The sequence below is a fragment of the Rhinoderma darwinii genome, chromosome 2 (genome assembly GCF_050947455.1).
Source record: "Rhinoderma darwinii isolate aRhiDar2 chromosome 2, aRhiDar2.hap1, whole genome shotgun sequence".
Lineage (NCBI taxonomy): Eukaryota > Metazoa > Chordata > Amphibia > Anura > Rhinodermatidae > Rhinoderma > Rhinoderma darwinii.
In genome coordinates this window covers 422847469-422869545 of record NC_134688.1, presented here as the reverse complement: position 1 = coordinate 422869545, position 22077 = coordinate 422847469, and the positions used below count along the sequence as shown (strand labels likewise).

Here is a 22077-nt window from a genome sequence, read left to right as displayed (position 1 = left end):
ACCCCCAAACAAATTAAACTAAAAAAAGTCATACTCACCTATGCCCCGTTCCCGCGACGAACGGAGCGAATCAACACCGACAGGATCCTTGCGTAGACCGGCGTGATCCAGTGACATCATAACGCCGGCCTGCGCAGGGTTCAAGTCCCTGCGCATTATAGGCTGCAGGCAGGGGCGTAACTAGGAAAGACTGGGCCCCATAGCAAACTTTTGACTGGGGCCCCCACTCCCCTGGGTGTCACACAACCCCCCCTTGTAGATAGTGCCTTTTTTACAGCCCCCCCCTGTAGATAACGCCATACAGCTCCCACTGTAGATAACGCCATACAGCCCCCCTGTAGATAATGCCATACAGCCCCCTCTGTAGATATCGCCATACATCCCCCTGTAGATAACGCCATACAGCCCCCCCCCCCTGTAGATAACGCCATACAGCCCCCTTTGTAGATATCTACAGAGGGGGCTGTATGGTGTTATCTACAAAGGGGGCTGTATGGCGTTATCTACAGGGGGGACTCTGTATGGCGTTATCTACAGGGGGGGGCTGTATGGCGTTATCTACAGGGGGGTCTGTATGGCATTAGCTACAGGGGGGCTGTATGGCGTTATCTACAGGGGGGTCTGTATGGCGTTACCTACAGAGGGGGCTGTATGGCGTTATCTACAGAGGGGGCTGTATGGCGTTATCTACAGGGGGCTGTATGGCGTTCTCTACAGTGGGGGCTGCATGGCGTTCTCTACAGGGGGGTCTGTATGGCATTATCTACAGGGGGGTCTGTATGGCGTTCTCTACAGTGGGGGCTGTATGGCGTTCTCTACAGGGGGGTCTGTATGGCGTTATCTACAGGGGGTCTGTATGGCGTTATCTACAGGGGGGGTCTGTATGGCATTATCTACAGGGGGGTCTGTATGGCGTTATCTACAGGGGGGTCTGTATGGCATTATCTACAGGGGGGTCTGTATGGCATTATCTACAGAGGGGACTGTATGGCGTTATCTACAGAGGGGGCTGTATGGCGTTCCCCCTGTAGGGAACGCCATACAGCCCCCCCCCCTGTAGGGAACGCCATACAGCCCCCCCTGTAGGGAATGCCATACAGCCCCCCCCCTGTAGGGAACGCCATACAGCCCCCCCCCCTGTAGGGAATGCCATACAGCCCCCCCCCCTGTAGGGAACGCCATACAGCCCCCCCCCCTGTAGGGAACTCCATACAGCCCCCCCCTGTAGGGAACGCCATACAGCCCCCCCTGTAGGGAACGCCATACAGCCCCCCCCCCCTGTAGGGAACGCCATACAGCCCCCCCCTGTAGGGAACGCCATACAGCCCCCCCTGTAGGGAACGCCATACAGCCCCCCCCCTGTAGGGTACGCCATACAGCCCCCCCCCTGTAGGGAACGCCATACAGCCCCCCCCCTGTAGGGAACGCCATACAGCCCCCCCTGTAGGGAACGCCATACAGCCCCCCCTGTAGGGAACGCCATACAGCCCCCCCTGTAGGGAACGCCATACAGCCCCCCCTGTAGGGAACGCCATACAGCCCCCCCCCTGTAGGGAACGCCATACAGCCCGCCCTGTAGGGAACGCCATACAGCCCCCCCCTGTAGGGAACACCATACAGCGTCCCCCCTCCCAAAAAAATTTGACTAACAGCGTGTCCCACAAAAGACATGTAGGGGATACATGTGTGATCGCTGGCAACGACCGAAAGTCCCCCGAAGTTCTCCATGACTAACCTCTGACTTCCGGCGTCTGCGCAGCTCAATAAAAATGAAAGGAGCGCTGGTCACGCATGCGCACAAGCGCGACCGGCGTTCCATTCATTTCTACGGAGCTGCCGACACAGACCCCGGAAGTCCGAGGTTTGTAATGGAGAACTTCAGGGGACTTTCAGTCCCCCGTTCTCCCTATCAATGCCAGCGATCACACATGTATCCCCTATCCTGTGGATAGGGGATACATGCCTTTTGTTTAATGGCAGAGCGGGGAGATACCTCCCTGCTCTGCCGTAGTCGTGTTCAGTGGCGTCGCGCTGTAGCAGCCATAGCGGCTGCTAGCGGAGCCTCCGGCCATGGTGGGGGCCCGTGCCGGCGGGCGACACGGGCCCCCTCATGCCGCGGTAGTTACGCCACTGGCTGCAGGCCTCACTGGTAAATAAATTCAATAACCCCTTAACGACCAGGCCAATTATTCTGTTTTTCCCTCTCTCTGCCTTTCAGCAGCCATAACTTTTTTATTTTTTCATTGACGTGGAGAAATTTTATTTTTTTGTGTTATTTGGGGGGGGGGTAGAAAAATTAACTTTTTATTTTTTATTTATAACTTTATTTTATACTTATAATGTATTAGCATACTACTGTATGCTAATACAATATACTATGATATTATGACACAGACTGCTGTTAGGGCAACACACAGCGTGCCCTTACAGCAGGCAATCTGAACAGAAAGCCCTATGGTCCTTTCTAGGTCTCCAGGGAAGACTGCAGAGGGATTTCCGGCTCTTTGATTGCGTCACTGGGTCTCCAGTGACTTGATCAATGAGGGGAGTTCCCTTTGATCATGCTGCAGTCACGGACCGTGGCGATCAAAGAGTTAAACAGCTGGGGTCGGAATGTTTTCTGATCCCAGCTGTGTTCAGCAGGCTGGTCTAAGTTCAGGAGCTGCAAGTTACAGCTCCTGCTTAGAGGATGAGCCCTCACAGGAGCACTCATCAGCCTCTTCTACAGCTACGACAAAAGACGTCGCTGTAGACGAAGCACCTGCACTGCGTGTCGTCAAAGAAAAGTGGGCAGTCGTTAAGGGGTTAAAAAATTTAGTGTATTAAAAAATTGGTATTGTCACATCCGTAAAAGTTTGAACGATTCTAAAATAGCATTATTTAACTCGTAAGGAGAACGCCGTAGAAAAAAAATATTTACCACAAGAATATAATACAAGTGATCAAAAAGTAGAGCACACCCTGCAAAAAACAAGCCCTCACACTGCTCCATCAACATATCGCATGGTGAGCGTTGTAAAAACGAAATCCAAAAAACAATGGAGGAATTGCAGGTTTTCTTTCTATTCTACCCCACAAAAGAATTTGTTTTCAATTTCCCAGTAAATGATATGGTCCATTAAATGGTGCCATTAAAAACTACAACTCGTCCCACAAAAGTGGAAATTCCATCCGAAAAACCGTACCACCATGTGGTGCGGTTTTTTTGACGGAATGTACTGCAGGTTCCAGGTCGGATACTCTGCATGATTTTTACACAGCGTATCCGACCCGTGGGAACCCGGCCTTAGGCTGGATTTGTACATTCAGTTCTGATGTAGTTTTTGGTGTAGTTTTTCATGCAAATTTTTAAGATTCATATTTACAGGAGAAACTCTTTGTACGCAAGAATTAACAATTAAAATTTGGAATATAACAATGTTTTTGTAAGAAAAAAATCCATATGCAAATTCCACATTTCTAGAGTTAAATATAACATGCCACGCCGTTTACTGCCGTTTCTGTACTACATTAGCGCACAGCATTCTAATTATCTTCTTTCCATAACAAAAGGAGATACAACGCCTACATCTCCAGCCTTGCACTGTTCAATACAGGAGCATAATATTAAAAGCCCACATTATAAATTATCCCTAGCCATGAAAAATTGTTTAAAGTTACTTCCAGTGACCAGCTTATTCGAAATGATATTCAGGTTGAACTTCCCAATAATGTTACTACGGCACTGTTATGTGGCCCCATCCCATCAGTTCGAGTTTACACGCGTAAATTTATCTTTTCTACTGAGGACACTTACGCCTCATTCACACGACAGGGTCCGAGTGTCGGCCGATAAAATCGGCCGTTTTGGGCCGTTTTTCCCGGCCGGTTTGCATCCGTTTTGCATCCGTTCCGATTCCGTTCCGGGCTGTGTTGCCGTTTTTAACGGACGATTTTGACCCGTTTTGCATCCGGTTTTTTTTCCATGTCCGTTTTAAAATCGGATGAATTTCATTTAAATTTGTTGCCACACACAGCTCTCTGTAGATAATGCCACACAGCACCCTGTAGGTAATGCCACCCAGCCCCCTGTTGGTAATGCCACCCAGCCCCCTGCAGGTAATGCCACCCATCCCCCTGTAGGTAATGCCACCCAGCCCCCTGCAGGTAATGCCACCCAGCCCCCTGTTGGTAATTCCACCCAGCCCCCTGCAGGCAATGCCACCCTGCCCCCTTTAGGTAATGCCACCCTGCCCCCTGTAGGTAATGTCACCCAGTCCCATGTAGGTAATGCCACACAGCCCCCTGCAGGTAATGCCACCCTGCCCCTATAGGTAATGCCACCCAGCCCCCTGCAGGTAATGCCACCCTGCCCCCTGCAGGTAATGCCACCCTGCCCCCTGTAGGTAATGCCACCCAGCCCCCTGCAGGTAATGCCACCCAGCCCCCTGTTGGTAATTCCACCCAGCCCCCTGCAGGCAATGCCACCCTGCCCCCTGTAGGTAATGTCACCCAGTCCCCTGTAGGTAATGCCACACAGCCCCCTGCAGGTAATGCCACCTTGCCCCCTGCAGGTAATGCCACCCAGCCCCCTGCAGGTAATGCCACCCAGCCCCCTGTAGGTAATGCCACCCAGCTCCCTGTATGAAATGCCACCCTGCCCCCTGTAGGTGATGCCACCCTGCCCCTGTAAGTGATGCCACCAATTCCCCTGTAGGTGATGCCACCAAGTCCCCTGAAGGTGATGCCACCAAGTCCCCTGTAGGTTGCACCCATTCCCCCCCCCCCCCCTTCCAGGAGAAGTCACTGACTTTAATGTCCATATATGGACAGTTTAGTCACTGACTTCTCCTGGAGAGGAATACCCGGCCACAGGGTCGGGGATTCCGCTTCTGAAGTGAGTGACGTCGCTGTGTCCATATATGGACAGTGTAGTCACTCACTTCTCCTGTAGCGGAATCCCCGGCCATAGAGTCGGGGATTCCGCTTCAGAAGTGAGTGACGTCGCTGTGTCCATATATGGACAGTGTAGTCACTCACTTCTCCTGTAGCAGAATCCCCGGCCATAGAGTCGGGGATTCCACTTCAGAAGTGAGTGACGTCGCTGTGTCCATATATGGACAGTGTAGTCACTCTCTTCTCCTGTAGCGTAATCCCCAGCCATAGAGTCGGGGATTCCGCTTCAGAAGTGAGTGACGTCGCTGTGTCCATATATGGACAGTGTAGTCACTCACTTCTCCTGTAGCGGAATCCCCAATCCCCGGCCGGAGATTGGGGATTCCGACTCCTACAGGGAGCAAAAAAAGACCCTCCTCCTCCTCACATGCACTCTGCACTGTGAGGAGGAGGAGAGAGAGCGCGAGCGACGGAATACATGGCCATCACTCGGGACACATTCCGGTTATGGCCGTGTATTACCCGGCCACATAGACTTCTATGGGAGCCGGGCGGCCGGGTAAACGGCCGAAAATAGGGCATGTCCAATTTTTTTGACGGCCAGGTTTCCCGGGCCATCAAAAAATCGGTCGTGTGAATAGCCCCATTAGGGGTCGATTGTTCTTACTGCAGCCGGGTGACGGCCGATTTATGAACGGCCGTCACTCGGCCGGGGAACCCTGTCGTGTGAATAAGGGCTTAGTGCTCCTCTATCAGAGATGTGATGTCGATAATAGTTACCTATGTTAGATACGATTGCATTTACATGTTTTATATTTTGCAGGATATTTGACATCATAGATTTCATGTAATGTGAGTTTGAATAAGGGCCATGTTGGCCTAACTCCTTATATACATGTACTGTTGAATTTCAATCTATGAGACTCTGCGAGTCAGTATTATTGTTACTTTATCAAACAACGAAAAAAGAAAAAAACTTAAACAAAACTGTCCAATAAAGATCTATTGAAACTAAAGTTACTTCCAGTGACCTCTCACCCGCTGACTTCCCTGAATAATGCATGCAGTAGATAAATTCTGCCCTTTAATCAAAGATTACCAGCGGTCGGCAGCAACACGATGGTGGAAGATAAATCTGTGAGCCACCTGCACCTCTGTAGCGTGAAGACTCTGTGCTAAATAAAACCTAATTTTAAACCTTATAAAACAACAGAGTTCAGAGCACACCGGAGACAAATACAGTAAAATATTATTGATCCCGTAGCCTGGATGTATCAATCTTTTAGCTGCTCCTTAAGCAGTTGGCAGAGAAGACGCAATGTGATACTTTGTACTGAATCGTTCCACATTTATCTCTCATTATTACCGTCAAAGTTTATTCTGGTAATTTTTACGTATGTTGTTTTACAGGTTTGACCATTTCAGTACTATTCGTCCTCTATTTCTTCATTCTGTTTCAATGTGTTTGAACTGAAAAACAATCAAATGCATTTTAATTGTTTGTTTCTAACTTGACTCTTAACCCGTTAAATACACTGTGGCAAGAAACTTTATCTTTACTTTTCAATGGCTTTTGTTGTGTGATATATCACTGCAGCAAGATATCAGAGGGAACTTAAAGGGAAGGTGTCATGATTATTATTTTTTTATTATTATTATTATTATTATATTGCTTTTAATATAATATTAACAAAAATTGTATTTAATTGTGTTCTCATTTTTTACTTTTGAATGTATTTTTACTTTTACTTCTCTATGGGGGGCTGCCATTTTTTTTTCCATCTCTGTATGTGTCGATTAACGACACATACAGAGATGGAATACGGCAGATACAACCCCATAGAGAATGCGAACGGGAGCCGTTCCATTCTCAGAAGCGTACGCCCTCCATGTGGGAACGGCGCATGCGCCGCTCCCACACAGACCAAAACGAAGCTCATTCGTAGAGCGAAATCCGGCGCCATTTTCATGTGGACCAGAAGCCGAGGGCGGACAGTAAGCTGACGACTTCCAGACGCGGTTTCGGGCCATATGTTCAACGAAGCGAAGGCGCAAGGAATAGGAGCGTAGACCAGCGGAGGCGGCAGCGGAGGCGGCAGGAGACGGTAATTTATGTTTGTGTATGTGATGTGTGTATTATGTTCGTGTATGTTCGTGTTATACTGTCTGCTGAGCCCTGTATCTAATCCTCCTACACTGTGCAGTCGCTCAGAAAACGGCGGCACAGTGTAGGAGGTTTGAAGATTCAACCCCCTCCTTCTCCTGGCACTAGCCAGAAGAAGGGAGGGGGGATTGTGTGAGGACACTAGAGGAGAGTGTGTCCATCCCAAATTTGCAGCATAAATCAATGAAGTTGCTTTACCACAGTGACCATGCTGCAATTTTGGGAACTGCTCCCTCTAGTGGCCAGCACATGGAAAAGTTATAAATTAGAATCTAATTTATAATATTTCCTGACTTGTGAAAAAATTTAAAAAATTAAAACAATGTGTAATCACTTAAATACTAATTGTTTAACTGAAAAAAAATAATTTCTAGCAATACATTCCCTTTAAACTTTTCTACATCTGTATAAGAAGAGCAAATTCATGAAGAATGTCACACCTGTGGGGTATGTGGACTCACTAATCCGCTCCGCCATAGCCATAGTGGAGTAGCAGCTGGCCAAACTACAGTTAATAACAGTCTCTGGGGTAAGAGTACCTGGGAGGATGTTCAGGCAGATGCTCGGAGTAGCAGACACGCGGCACAGGTGATGCCAGACGTGGCAGATGATAACAGATGTGGCAGATGACACCAGATGTGGCAGATGATACCAGATGTGGCAGATGATACCAGACGTGGCAGATGATACCCGATGTGACAGATGACAACACGACTACACTAGATACAGCTCAGGGACAAACACAGTTATGGGATACAGAATACAGGAAGTAGGATACGGGAACACTGGGAGCAGGATAACAACTAAGGAACCATTTGCTAGACTAACATGAGAGTACTAACAACTATGCTTGGGCAAGGGGTGGAAGGGCAGAGCCCTTTATGTAGTCCAGGAAGTAAGGGGATAGGTTAGGGAACATTTAGTTGGTCTATTAAGGCCTGAGACGAGTGTGCGCGCGCACCCTAGAGTCAGGAGAGTGCAGTCACGTGAGTTGGTGTCTCCTGGGAGGGAGACGCCGACAAGCTCTTAGTGTTCCATGGTCGTGGCTGCCGATAAGTACAGCGTGCCGGCGGTTAGTGACTGCGGACACAACAATGAATTGCACATTGCAATGCAAATATAGTCAGCAGTGTAGTTTAGATATCCTGATACAGTTCTACATGGGCACTCTACCTCACCTGAAATGTCTGGTTTAGTTAAATAGTATCTGCACTTTCAAAAAACTTTTGATATGTCATAGAGACATATCAGTAGTTTTGATCAGTGGGGGTCCAGATGCTGAGACCCCCACCGTAGCTGAAACAGAGATGCAGAAGTGCTCAGCTGAGTGATCTGCACCTTCAGCTGTTATTGGCACTCCTTGTTAGGCTGAAGACGGTCTTATAGACATTCTATGTGAGCCAACTTCAGCCTAGCAAGGAGCGTCGATCAGAGCCAATGGTGCAGGGCTCTTGAACTTCTGATTTGTTTCCAAGACATATCAAAAGTTACCCTTTAAATACTTGTGTCCCCCATTAAACTCTTCCCGACTGCCCACTGTCTTTTGAAGGCAGGCATTGCAGGTCCCTAGTATACATGAACATCTTTTGGCATCACTGTAGAAGAGGAAAATAAGCGCTCCAAGGAGGGCTCATTCTCTATGCAGGAGCTGTTACTAACAGCTCCTGTACTTACAGAAGCCTCCTGAACACGGCCCCTCTAACCCTTTTATCGCCGCAGTCCGTGACCGCGGCATGATCAAAGGGGAATCCTCCCTTTGATTGCATCACCGGGCTTCCCTGTGACCCGATCAGAGATTGGGGGAACCGTCTGCAGTTAGTCCTGGGGACATAGTTGTTCAATAAATTTGTTGAAAAGTTATTCCTTCAGGAGATTAAAGTTTTTTTTTTTACAAAACTAAATAATAATAAAGAAATGTCCACATTATTTAGTCATTATTTAGTAGAAAATATATTTAGTTGCACATACATAACATAAAAAATCTACACATATTAGGTATCTAGACGACCGTTATATATCTTAAGAATTAATTCAACAGTTTATCTAGCATGAAACATGAACAATATAAAAAATAAACAATAATTGAAAGAAATAATAAAATAATTTGCATAAATTACACAGTAATTTTGTTTCTAACCTCTAACTGCGTGGGAAAAAAATTGCAATTTCTCCCGCATGGCCTTATACAGCCACGTCAATAAAAAAATGTAACAGTTATGGCTGCTAAAGGGTAAGAAGGCAAAAACGAAAGCATTTTCAGGCCTGTCATTAAGGGGTTAAATAAGCCTTTCCACATTTTTTTGGTTTACTACTTTTTGATGTATATTTTCTTAAAGCCATGACGGATCCATCAACAGATCCTTTTCAGTTCGACCAATGCCAGTCATCCATTTAAATCAGTTCTGTCAGGGTCCCGTAGAAAACCAAATCTGCCATGATATATTTTATTTTATCAATGAGGTCAATGGCTTATAGGTTGGACATCTAATGTATAAAATAGAATCAGTTCAGCTTTTCAATATATTTTAAATCACTTACCATTGACAAGACAAATGTTTTTTGTGGGGTGTTTACATTTTTCTTTTTGAACACACCCGTCAATTGAGAACCTTCCCAGAACATTTCATATCACTATTACCGTCTTGCAGTTATGCTGATATCTGTCATGGCCCAAAGGACGATTATCATGCAGGTCCGATGCAACAAATATAAAAGTTCTTAGAGCATTGAATGAAAATGTATTATCATTAAAAAAATGTAATGACAGTCTTTTGAGTAAAATGGAAAAAAGGTCAAGGCAACACTGTAATTCTCATATAAGTAATTAGATGAAAAAGTAGAATAAAATGATAGTTTAAAATATATTTTAAAATAACTTAATCAAAAGGTGCTCTGCTATTGTGAAATTAATTAAAGGGATTTGTCTTTTTTTCATTTTGGTACCACAGCTCCCCCTACTGGTGTACAGTCTAACTTGCATGCTAACAAAAGAACCTAATATTACAGAAATAACTTTAACAATAGACCATAAATAAATATATTAAACAAAAATCAACAAACTTGTTAAGCAGCTGATATCCATGATCCATCAAGGAGTAAATAGTTAAAGTAACACTCCAGGAATTTTTTTTTATTGTGGCCCCCATTTGTAAAGTACACCCAATACAAGGTTGGGCAGGCCATCCTCATACCGGGTGCTTTGTTCCAGAAATATCCCAGCCTCAATTATGTCACGTGACCAGCGTCTGATGTGTTGACCGGAAGTTACTTTTACTATGCATTTCTATGAGACTCACATAGAGCGTCTCATAGGAATGTTGTAATGACGGGGTAGGGAGACGGACAAGTGAGCCCTAATCTACCCGCCACGCAGTCCCTGCCTACTTGCACGGCCCATCCTAGGCGACGGTCCCTACACTCAAAACGTGCACGACATTTCCAGCTTGTCTTTGCCTGTGATTATGTAATGACGGGGTGGGGAGACACACAGGTGAGCCCTAATCTACCCGCCACTCAGTCCCTGTCTACTTGCACGGCCCATCCTAGGCGATGGCGTACAACTGGGCGATGGTCCCTACGTTCAATATGTGTACGACAGACAAACAGACAAGGGTACACAGAAGCTAAGGGAAATGGGGCAGTTGCCCACGGCAACACCGTGAGCAACAGGAGTAGTGAACGAGCCGAGTCAAACCAGGAGAGTACGTGGTAACAAAAGCAGAGCAGAAGAATAGTAGTCAATCAAGCCAGGGTCAATATGGAGCAGGTCAATAGAAAGTAGCAGGAACAGCAGAGCCAGGAACCAGAGAGAATCACAGCCAAAGGACAAGCAGCAAATTAAGGTATACATAGACCAAGGGCGGGAGCTAGAACCGTCTGGCCAGGCTGTGATAGGTTCTCCCACTCCTCAGCCTACCAGCCTGAGTGGTAGCAGATCGAGTCACTCTAACAGACCTAGGAGCAGATGCAGACTGATTAACCATGGGCGTCAACACAGAAGCTGTGTCTGGCAGATCCTTTACAAATGTATTGTGAAAGAGACTTCCGGTCCACACAGCAGATGCTGTAGGAATCGGCCAGTCACAGCACGGCATGTGACATAATTGCGGCCAGAATATTTCTGCAACAAAGAGCCCGGTAAGAGAATATACTTTACAAACGGGGACCCCGATAAAAAAAAATTGCTGCAATGTCTCTTAATAAAAAGCAACTTTTGTACCAGCGCTTGCTGTGAATACTCAAATATAAATAGTTTCCATGTTTGCCAACAGTCATAAATATATGGTGCATTTAAGGAAAATTAGGGATTAATAATTTAGTGCAGAAATATTACAAATTTTATGTTTCAATAAGATTTTCAAGAAAGGATAAACTTTACATCAAACAATTCACCAGGGAGTCAAACCCCATAAATTGACTCATGACAAACAAGTATATTCCGAATATTAAAACACAAAAAAGGGGAACAAATTTATAAAAGGAAGGGAGAGAAAAAGGGAAAAGAGGGGGGAAAGGTATGGGAATGAGGGTCAAATGTCTTCCAGGCAAAATGAGCCTAAGAGATTGTCCCAAGGTATCGGAGCCATGGCTGTCAAACTTGGAGGAAGAGCTCCTCCTTATCTGAGACCATGCAGTGTAAACGATCATTGACCATAATCCAATTCAGTTCAGTCTTAACCAGATGAAGAGGAATCACAGGACTTTTCCAGGATGTAGCTATAGCAATTTTGGCTGCCAGGAAAAGAAAGGATACAAATTTATGAGAGGCTTTAGACAGTCCAGTCCAGGGGTCGTCTCATTAAGTAATGCCTGTGATGGGGACAATTTCAAGTTAATCTGAGTTATAGAATATAACATATTAAAGATTCATCGCCAAATCCGGCGTACCTTCGGGCAACCCACCATGTATGCAGAGGGTCTCCCACACATCCACAGTGTCTGAAGCATCTTGGCCAGTCTGGAGGGAACTAAGTACCATCGTAAAAATAATTTACAATTTTTGGCTGCGACCAGCGAAGTGTTAATGGAGATTTTCGCAGTACGTTCTGCCATATCTTGCCAGTCCCTAACAGTAAAGGATTTGTGTAAGTCCCTCTCCCACATAGACATATAGGACAGTATGTGTAAATATTAGACACTATATGATGACCACTAGAATTATTTAGGCATAATTTCTCAAATACTGAAGTACTTTACAGAACCGATGTAGGTTTAAATGAGGACATAAAATGGTGAATCTGGTGAAAGCGAAAATTCCGGCATGTGATGTATAGACTGATAAAAATGACAGGGTTTTATGCCTAGTCTATCAAAGAAGTGTCCATTACGGTATAGATTGTTATCCAACCACCATTGGAACGCTGATGGTTGCATTCCACGAGCAAAAATTTTAGACTGAAATTCTATCTTTAGTTAACATCGGCTATATCTTCATTATTTTATTAATTGACACAGATTTTTTTTTTCCATCTCCACCTATTTTTCAGTTTGCTGCTACCTAGAAACAACAAGCAGGTTTACTGCCATGATGGATAGTGTTATAGCTTGGACATTATTGCAAATATGATTTGTGCAAACATCCGGGATAACAAGGCTTTTTACCCAATCCTCATAAATACATAGACTAATTAGCCATATTTACGAATGAATACCTAATACCTGTATTGTGTACTATGTATCAATGACCATGACGGCAGTATGTATGGTGCCTCCGTGAATGCCAGCATAATATGGCGTGCATTTCCTTTTTTTTTAAATATAAATACATGAGAAAAAACCTCTGCATGCCCCGCTATATAATCAGAGACACACATAGGTACAGTATGGGCACCATATTACTAATCTATACAACACAGATCTGTTGTCCCGATGCCATTTTGAAGCTAAAGCTGGTAATGGATCCAAAAAAGAGAGAAGATTTATTCATCTTTCCTCTACATTTTTTCTTCCCTTAGCAACCACTCCCGGCTTTGGCTCAAAAAACTGCATCAAATACTGCACCAAAATCTGCATAAAAACGACATGTCTGAATCTAGTTTAAGGCCTTCATAACACAGCCTTTTTACGGATCCATGTTGTACTGATGCTTAATACGGCACCCATAGATATCTCCAATTTTATGCAGAAAACAAATGTTGGCATGTCCCATCTCATGGCATTTTGCAGCGGTGTTCTCCCTTGGAAGCATTGCTTCTAGGAGAGAATATGGTACCATATGGATGTACCATACAACGGTACGCGTGCCTGCAGCTCCACAATACAGGCTCTGTGCGAGCGGCTTCGCAGTGTGCATGAGGCTTTAATGTATTTTTCATCTGATAACATACCTCCCAACATTTGCATCGCAATTCGTGTGCGAAACTTTTAAGCCCCAATCTGCGGGACTACTGGGGATTAGGATTTTACTTGCATTGTCTGTACTATTTACACTTTTAAACTATATTGATCTATTCCTTGAAGCCTTTTCTTCTTCAATTACACATTGGTGAATTTTCCCACCCCCGTTTCTAGCTCACAATATTTTTACATGTTTGTGTTCCTTCCCTAGTGACTTCCTGTTCCGACCCTGGAGATGTAACTCACAGTCGCAGGATTCTTTCAAATGCGAAGTTTCCGGTGGGCAGCACAGTGCGTTATGTGTGTGACAAAGGCTATGTTCTGACAGGAAGCACTACTCTAACCTGCTACAACCGTCAGGCCGGTGTACCCAAATGGAGTGACCGTGCTCCAAAGTGTGTCCGTAAGTCACACAGCTTCAGACACTAGACTCATACTGTTAACAGATCAGCGATATCAGCTTAAATCATCTTATTTGATAGCTACAAACCAGCTGATTGTTTAAAGGGATTAAAAATATAATTTTTTTTTCATTTATTTACATGATTTTATTAAAATCTTGAAATATTCCTGTGTCCACACTGGCGAGCAGAGGAGTCAGAATAATGTGATGTTTCCTGTTTTCTGCAGCTCACTTGTCAGCTTTGCTGTATAGACTGAGGCAGTTATTGTCATTAGAGGGGGGCAAGGTGGCATAGATGACAGCTCTATTGTACTGATGAAAGCATATATAAGGCAGGATAGTAACACTATATACACAGATAAGCTCTGAATGCATCTCCACTGTCACTCCCTTGTCTCTGGTAAACGAGGCTGTACTCTGACCTCCAGGAGACTGTAATAGGCTGTGACATTTCTCTGTCAATTGTCTCACATTGATTTCAGCTGCCATAAAGCGCACACACCCTGCTGTAGTGTTTATACAGACAATACAGGAAAAAAGTATGTGCCTTTCCAAAAATGTTTTAGGGAGAATACTTCCTCAGAATGGCATGTTTGAACATACCATGATTTATTTTCTTACATATTCCCAGGGGCGTAGCTATAGAGGGTGCAGAGGTAACAGTTGCACCCAGGCAGAGGTGAGAAAGGGGGACCAAAGGCCAAGCCTTATAAATGGCACATGGTAGGTGGGGGGCCTTGTTACAGATTTTAAATTGGGGCCCAGGAGCTTCATGTTGTCCCAATGCATATTCTATATACATATATATATATATATATATATATATATATATATATATATATATATATATATATATATATATATATATGTATATATACAAAAATACATCATAAATATAAAATGGGGGCCCTGTTACTGAATATGCATTGGGGCCCAGGAGCTTCAAGTTATGTCTTTGCATTCAAGTGTATAAAAATATCTTTAGATTAATGTGGTGAGCAGATGAAAGGATCTGCATTTTCTATTAATTGTGCTATGTGTCCTAAGATTTCAGACCTGATCTGCTGATTGATTTAAAATCCTTGTCTTTAGCTGAAAAATATGAGCCATGTCTAAACCCAAGGGCACCAGAAAATGGTCACCAGGAACCTGAGAGAAGGGTATACCAACCAGGGGACGCCGTGAGGTTTTCCTGTAATTCTGGATACATGCTGATGGGAGAGCACAGTATAAAGTGCATTCCTGGACACCCCTCACAATGGAGCAGCTCCCCACCAATCTGCAAAGGTTAATATGTATAATGAAGGTGCAAGTAGATGAGGGAGCCTCCAATGTTGCTCTGCAGGAAAGGTTTCAGTCGTTGTATAGTTGCCTCAGTACCACCACATCTGTCACTAATATGTAAACTTCTGGTGGGAGACGCATCCAGGAGCAACATTGGAGGGACCCTTTAGGTAACCAAGCTTGTACTTGGAAATAGCAAATGGAAATACAGAACCTACCACATTGCAATTGCGGGACCTCAAGATGAAGGGTCCGTCAAAAGAACCAAATATGAATACTCCTTAATCGCTCTATAAGGGAACGGGAAAGATACCGGACAACAATGGTGTAATGGGTGTTTTACACTGGACTATTATCGGGCAGACGATCGCTCATAGAACGTTCATTGACGCTAATTGTCCTGTGTAAACAGGGGAACGATCAGCAGATGAACAAGCAAACACTCAATAATCTGCTGGTCATATCGTTTTAAAAAAGTGAAATATAATAATAATAATGTATGGGGACGAGCGATCGGAGGAACGACCCATCCATAGCTCTGTGTGACCGGACCAAACGAGTGCCGATCAACAATGTCTCTGATCGGCGCTCGCTGAACCGGCTGCTTATCCCCGAGTTTAATATACCCATAAATATCCACAATACATGAGCATGTCAATAAAATCGATTGGAACCTACGCCAAGGTCCATGGGCCACATGCTGGACCTTGAAATTTTTTCCAACAGATTTTCTTTGTAGATGTTTGTGAGTTTCAAATGACTCATTATAGGAATACAAAGATCTTGTACACATTTGACCATTTATCACTGTTTGCACTTTTTTTGGTCCATATTAGTCCAAAAAAAGAATCTGCTGTGTGACATATTTATTAACCATTTGCGCCAGAATTTAGCCCTATTTGCATATGTGAAAGTTAGTGATAGTGATGTATGGTGTGACAGATTTATCGAAGAAGGTACATAGGATTGTTTGTTGCAATATATGTCAATTATGTAGTCGAGCTTTAACTTAGACATTGGCTAAACTGATGTCACTTTTGATAAATGTGGGCCAATGTGTCATCACAGTAATCTATTGAAAACGAATTATCAGATTGACAAATATATATCACCTTTACATGACCAGGACTAACAACATTGCATTTTACTATGGATACAAGGGATTTTAATTTGGACAATTTAGACAAATTTATTTGCAAACAAAAGAGCCACAAAATAATAATTTAGGACATCTGATGAATAGAGTTTCAGATTTCCCCACAACACACTGTTACAATTGTTAATGGTATCTTTATAACCGGGGTCATATCGTTCACTCTCTACCCTTTTTTTTACTCTTCCACAGCTTCATATAAAGAATTTTACAGTAACCAAGGAGTTGAAGGTGAGTGCAATCTAAAAACCATGCGAGGCTTCAACTGTATACCTGGAAACACATTGTATAATGGACTTAAGAGCTACGTAGATGCAGAAGGACTAAGAAATGATGTATAAAGCTATAAATATATGAAGACTCATTTGTTAGAGAGAATAATGAAGATTAATTTGTTAGAGAGAATAATAAATGCGAGCGATTTGCACACAAACAGATCATTGATCTCCATAGAAATCCCATGGAGCAGGAAAGGAACGATACATGTTTTCCCTTCCTTATTTCTACTGCTAATGATAGACTGGCTGAAGTAGAAGACAGATAGAACGCCTGCAGCTCTGAAGGGTTTTCCAGCCCTATGTAAATGTAATAATAAAGCCCTGCAACTCTCTAATATACTTTGTGTTTCAGTTCACAATCTCTGCTTGCTTTCAGTAAAAGGGAAAATGCTGTCTTGTTTACATTTATAGGCTAAAAATTGTCCTGGCCTAGTGCTAAGGCCTTGTTCACAGCTGCATTCGGTATTTCCGTTGCTCTGCTTCTGTGACGGAGCAGAGCAACGGAAAATACCGGAAGCACCGGATCAGTTGCATGGACACTATCGGCACCCAACGGAACCCATTGACTTTAATGGGATCCGTGGAGTTTCCACTATGGTGTCTGTCATTTTCCTGGACAAAATAGCGCAGCATACTGCGCTATTTTGTCTGGCATTTTTCACCGGATCTGTGACGGATGCCCCTAATGGAGCCTCCAAAGTAGATGTGAATGAGGCCCTAAATGTACATAGTTCCAGCTCAAATCTACCCTTATGTTCTGGATTCTGGGCTACATGCAGTAATACATTGTAACAAACTTTCTGCTGTGTCAACACCCACTGAATGTAGACAGGAAATCTTCCACACATTAGCAATAGAGATCTTGAAAACGGTGACACGCAATGGGAAAAGTGCACTAATCCACCTGAAATTACAGTGAGCGGGCGCATATTCCACAACATGGTGCATGTCTTTTGAGGAATATGGCCCATGCTACTGAATTATGCCGGGCTGTACCAGGCATACGTCACTGCCACAGAGACAAAAGTTTTGTAAATCAGTCGCACATAGTACGGGGGAGCTTAATAAATATTGCATTCATGTTGAACTCCTATTTTTCATTTGATACGTCTGTAAAATATTAAAAGATAACATTAGTGAAGGTCTGGCCAGAAATGTATAGTACATTCAATCTCTGCTCTGTGAAATTTCCATTACTGTCACATCTCCGATGTTGAGCTTTCTCTAAGCGAGTCATTGACCCCTAACCTGTTCATGGAAATCTTTTACCAGAGCCAAAAGGTGTTTGGTAGCACCGTGACTCCGTCATTTAGGGATTCGGTGTGAAATACAAAGACATGTCAATAAATAAATCACAGTGAAAAATATAAGAAAATCATATAAATGTAACAAGTTTGAGTGAATACGAAAAACATAGAACCTGATTTAGCAAAACCGTCTAACAGAAAAAATGGCCCTGTTGGCCATCGGAACCAATCACAGTGCAGCTTTCCGGAGTAGCTTAAAGGAAATCTGTCGTCATTTAAAGAAGAACTCCCATGAAATTTTTTTATTTCTGTGCCCGTTGTAATGGGCATTTTGTGCTTGTAAATTATATTTATTTTCTCACCGAGAGTCTATCTTCTATCCAAGGGCTGCGTTTGGCTTCCCCGTTCAGTCACGTGACCTGTAAACTGACTTTCCGATTCACACAGCGTCTAATGTGTAGACCGGAAGCCAGTTTCTCCATGTAAGTCTCACAGAGTCTCATAGACTTACATCGGGACTTACACCAAAATCACTCATAACAGGCGTAGATTTCCATTTCTGGTGCACAGACAAAGATCACCAAATTTATTAAGAGGCTTCATAAATATGGCGCATTGTACTCCAGCATACTTGAGTTTATGACTGGAGTATGAAACGCCAGCCTTAGTAAATTCCCCCCATTGTGTTTTATTTTTGTGACAACTTTTATGACTACAGTTTGGACCAGTGTAGGATGACAGGCAGCTGCAGAACATAGTAATCCTGTAAAGGATCTGCCAGGCACAGCGGGGTTAACTCCCAGAACTAATCAGTCAGCACCTGAGAATACATCCCTGAGATTGACTCCTGCTTCCACCATTCAGGCTGGCAGGCTTAGGAGTGGGAGAGCCTATCGTAACCTGGCCAGACTCAGCTAGCTCCCGCCCTCGGTCTATTTAAGGGTATGTGCACACACACTAATTACGTCCGTAATTGACGGACGTATTTCGGCCGCAAGTCCCGGACCGAACACCGTGCAGGGAGCCGGGCTCCTAGCATCATAGTTATGTACGACGCTAGGAGTCCCTGCCTCTCCGTGGAACTACTGTCCCGTACTGAAAACATGATTACAGTATGGGACAGTTGTCCTGCAGAGAGGCAGGGACTCCTAGCATCGTACATAACTATGATGCTAGGAGCCCGGCTCCCTGCACGGAGTTCGGTCCGGGACTTGCAGCCGAAATACGTCCGTCAATTACGGACGTAATTAGTGTGTGTGCACATACCCTAAGCCTGCACTTCCTGTCCCTCGGTGCTTGTTATTGCTTTTGTTTCTTTCCTTGTGGTTCCTGGCCCAGCTACAGCTCCTGCTATTTTTGATCCTGCTCCATACCGACCCTGGCTTACCGACTACTCTTCTGCTTTTCGTTTTGTACCTCGCACACTCCTGGCTTGACTCGGCTCGTTCACCACTCTGGTTGCTCACGGTGTTGCCGTGGGCAACGGCCCCTTTTCCTTGCTTGTGTTCCTTGTGTGTTTGTCGTGCACTTACTGAGCGCAGGGACCGCCGCCCAGTTGTACCCCGTCGCCTAGGGCGGGTCGTTGCAAGTAGGCAGGGACAGAGTGGCGGGTAGATTAGGGCTCACTTGTCCGTCTCCCTACCCCCTGCCATTACAAATCCATTACAATTCTACAGTCAGTGTTTTACTACTATAACCTATATATATATTTCCTTAGCATATATCCATTTAGCAAGACATAATTATATACAAGTAACCAATAGAATGTCTCAGAAAAATATAAAATATTGTACAAATTGATTTCAAAATGTAATAATCTATACTGATGGCAGTTGGATCATACACTTGAGGAAAACACCAAGACGCGTGAAGTTTCAGGACGAAGGTTGCGAAACGCGTGTCGAGTTGTTTTCCTCAGGTGTTTGATCCAACTGCCATCATGTCGTCCACAGGTAATTGATTTATATTATTGTATAATACTGGTTAGGGTTCATAGCATATTATTGTATATTTTCATGTGGGGGTCATATTCTAGATTCCTGACCCTGACATGACATTATTGGTATAGTAGTGGATCACTATATGATCAGGACTGTGATGGCTTTTACACCAGACTGTTTTTAAATAAGTGTTTTTTTTATACATTGTTTGTATGAATTTGTAGGGGGGGGAGATTATTACATTTTGAATTCATTGTGTACTATATATTTTATGTTTTTCGGAGACATTCTATTGGTTACTATTGTTTTTCTACTATCAGGGATGTTTGTTTTGTTAGTTTCCTTTATAAATTTAAGTCATCAAGTAATTTGTGAATACGATCCTTCAAAGGAAATGATTTTGTCTAATAAATGCAGGGTAAACAAACTGATGGTATTTCTTCTCCTTCCATCCAGCTGTAGAGAAGGCAGCCGCTTCAGGCATCCCAGTAGAGGGCGCACACATCCTGCTGGCCGTCTTTGTTCCTGTAATCATGGTTGCACTTGTGATCGCTGCCATCTACCTATATTTCTCCAAGTAAGAGAATACAAACAGAGCAGCTTTCCAGGGCAAGAAGCTGACCGCTATATATACCTGAGCCTCCCTGATTATTCCTTTCTATTCTCCGTGTACAGGCTACAAGGAAAAGCTCTTCTACGCCTGCCCCTCTCTGCGTCACCTCCATATGATCAAGTCACCGTGGAGTCGGCTTTTGACAATCCCACATTTGAGACATCGGTGAGTAGAACAGCTCATACCCTGTACCTAGAGAAATGTAGGATTGTTAACCTAGTCTTATTTCTATAATTAGTGTTATTGCAATATCAATAAATCAAGTATTATATTTTCATTGTCTTGCAGCTCTGGCATCATTAAAGGGCAATGCATTGTGCCTTATGTCTGTTTCTAAAGAGCATCTCCAGTCGTAAATGATATTAACATGAATGCTTCATTAAGGCCCTGTACACACTGAGTTTTTTTGCAGGCAGAAAACTCTGGCTCAAAATTCTGTCTGGAATTTTGAGGCAGATTTTGATCTGCCTGCACGCCGTTTGCCACGTTTTTCACGGCGGTTTTTGCCCACGGCCATTGAGAGCCCCGGGCACAAAACGCAGCGAAATACGCTTTCTCTGCCTCCCATTGATGTCAATGGGAGGTCGGAGACATAAACGCCCAAAGATAGGGCATGTCGCTTCTTTTTCCCGCAAGACAATTTTTCCGCTCGCAGGAAAAAAACGCCTCCGCCTCCCATTGAAATCAATGGGAGCCATTTTTGCCCGTTTTTTGGCGCGTTTTCCGACGCGGTTTCCGCGTCAAAAAAACTCTGTGTGAACTGGTCCTTAACCTTTCGAAGTAATATTGTAAAGCTGGGGCTAGACATAGACTTTTGTCGTGAGTGATAAATCGATGTCAATACGAATGTATTAGGCTAGGACTATTTATCTCACTACAAAAAATCGCTGTGATAAATCGCTGTCCACAGGAATGCATTGAGTATCTTTAAAATCTCTTCAAAATCGCTCCAGAAAAATATGCAGCTCTGAAATCCCAGCATGTAACAGTTTAAAAAAAACCTGCTAGCAAATCGCATGGCTGGAGCGATTTTGAAGGGGTTTTCAAGCTACACACACAATGTATTCCTATGGACAGCGATTTATCAAAGCGATATCGCAGCGATTTTTTTTTGTAGTGAGATAAATAGCTCAGATAGCTAGATTTTGCTAAAAAAAAAAAGAAAAATTCGACATTTCCGATTTTGGGGCTTTACCATTGTCTCCTGAGTAATACACTTCCTGTGATCTGTCATGAGTGCTGTGGAAAGTTACACGTTATAGCTTGTCATTTTCAAACCATTCAGTCATTGACATCACATATTGGAGAACTCATCATCGTTTCTGTTTTTCGCATAAATTGCAAGAACTTTGGTATTTTGGCATTCAATACACAAAAGACAAGACATTAGCCATTCTCCCCTACAACACCCCCATTAACATTACCACAATTATATTTTGTCTGTACTGGTTGTGAGTGAACTGGAGAAGATGCTGCATGGGACAAATGCTTCTTCTACACAGCCTGTCTGGTTTTAAAGGGGTTTGCCCATCAGAGACATTTATGGCATATCCGCGGGATATGCCATAAATGTCAGATAGATGCGGGTCCTAACTCTAGGACCCTCAACTATCTCTAGAACGGGGCCCCCTAAACCCCGTTCTACCTTTCTCTGTTCCTGCTGCCACTTGTGATTTCCGACCATGTAATCACAACTGCCATTCACTTCTATGGGAGTTACGAAAACAGCGTAGCTCAGCGAGTTACGCTGTTTTCTGATTGCATGGTCGGAAATCACAAGTGGT

General features: G+C 43.9%; 1 protein-coding gene across 1 annotated transcript in view; it reads left to right on the top strand.

Moving 5' to 3' along the window:
* The window catches only part of SEZ6 (seizure related 6 homolog), a 579683-nt gene that overhangs the window by 552065 nt on the left and 5541 nt on the right, over window positions 1–22077 (top strand). The window contains exons 12-16 of the mRNA XM_075854295.1: window positions 13587–13778; window positions 14871–15065; window positions 16408–16446; window positions 20137–20257; window positions 20356–20458. Coding sequence (XP_075710410.1) covers window positions 13587–13778; window positions 14871–15065; window positions 16408–16446; window positions 20137–20257; window positions 20356–20458 — 650 coding nt within the window. The remainder of the gene's footprint in view (window positions 1–13586; window positions 13779–14870; window positions 15066–16407; window positions 16447–20136; window positions 20258–20355; window positions 20459–22077) is intronic.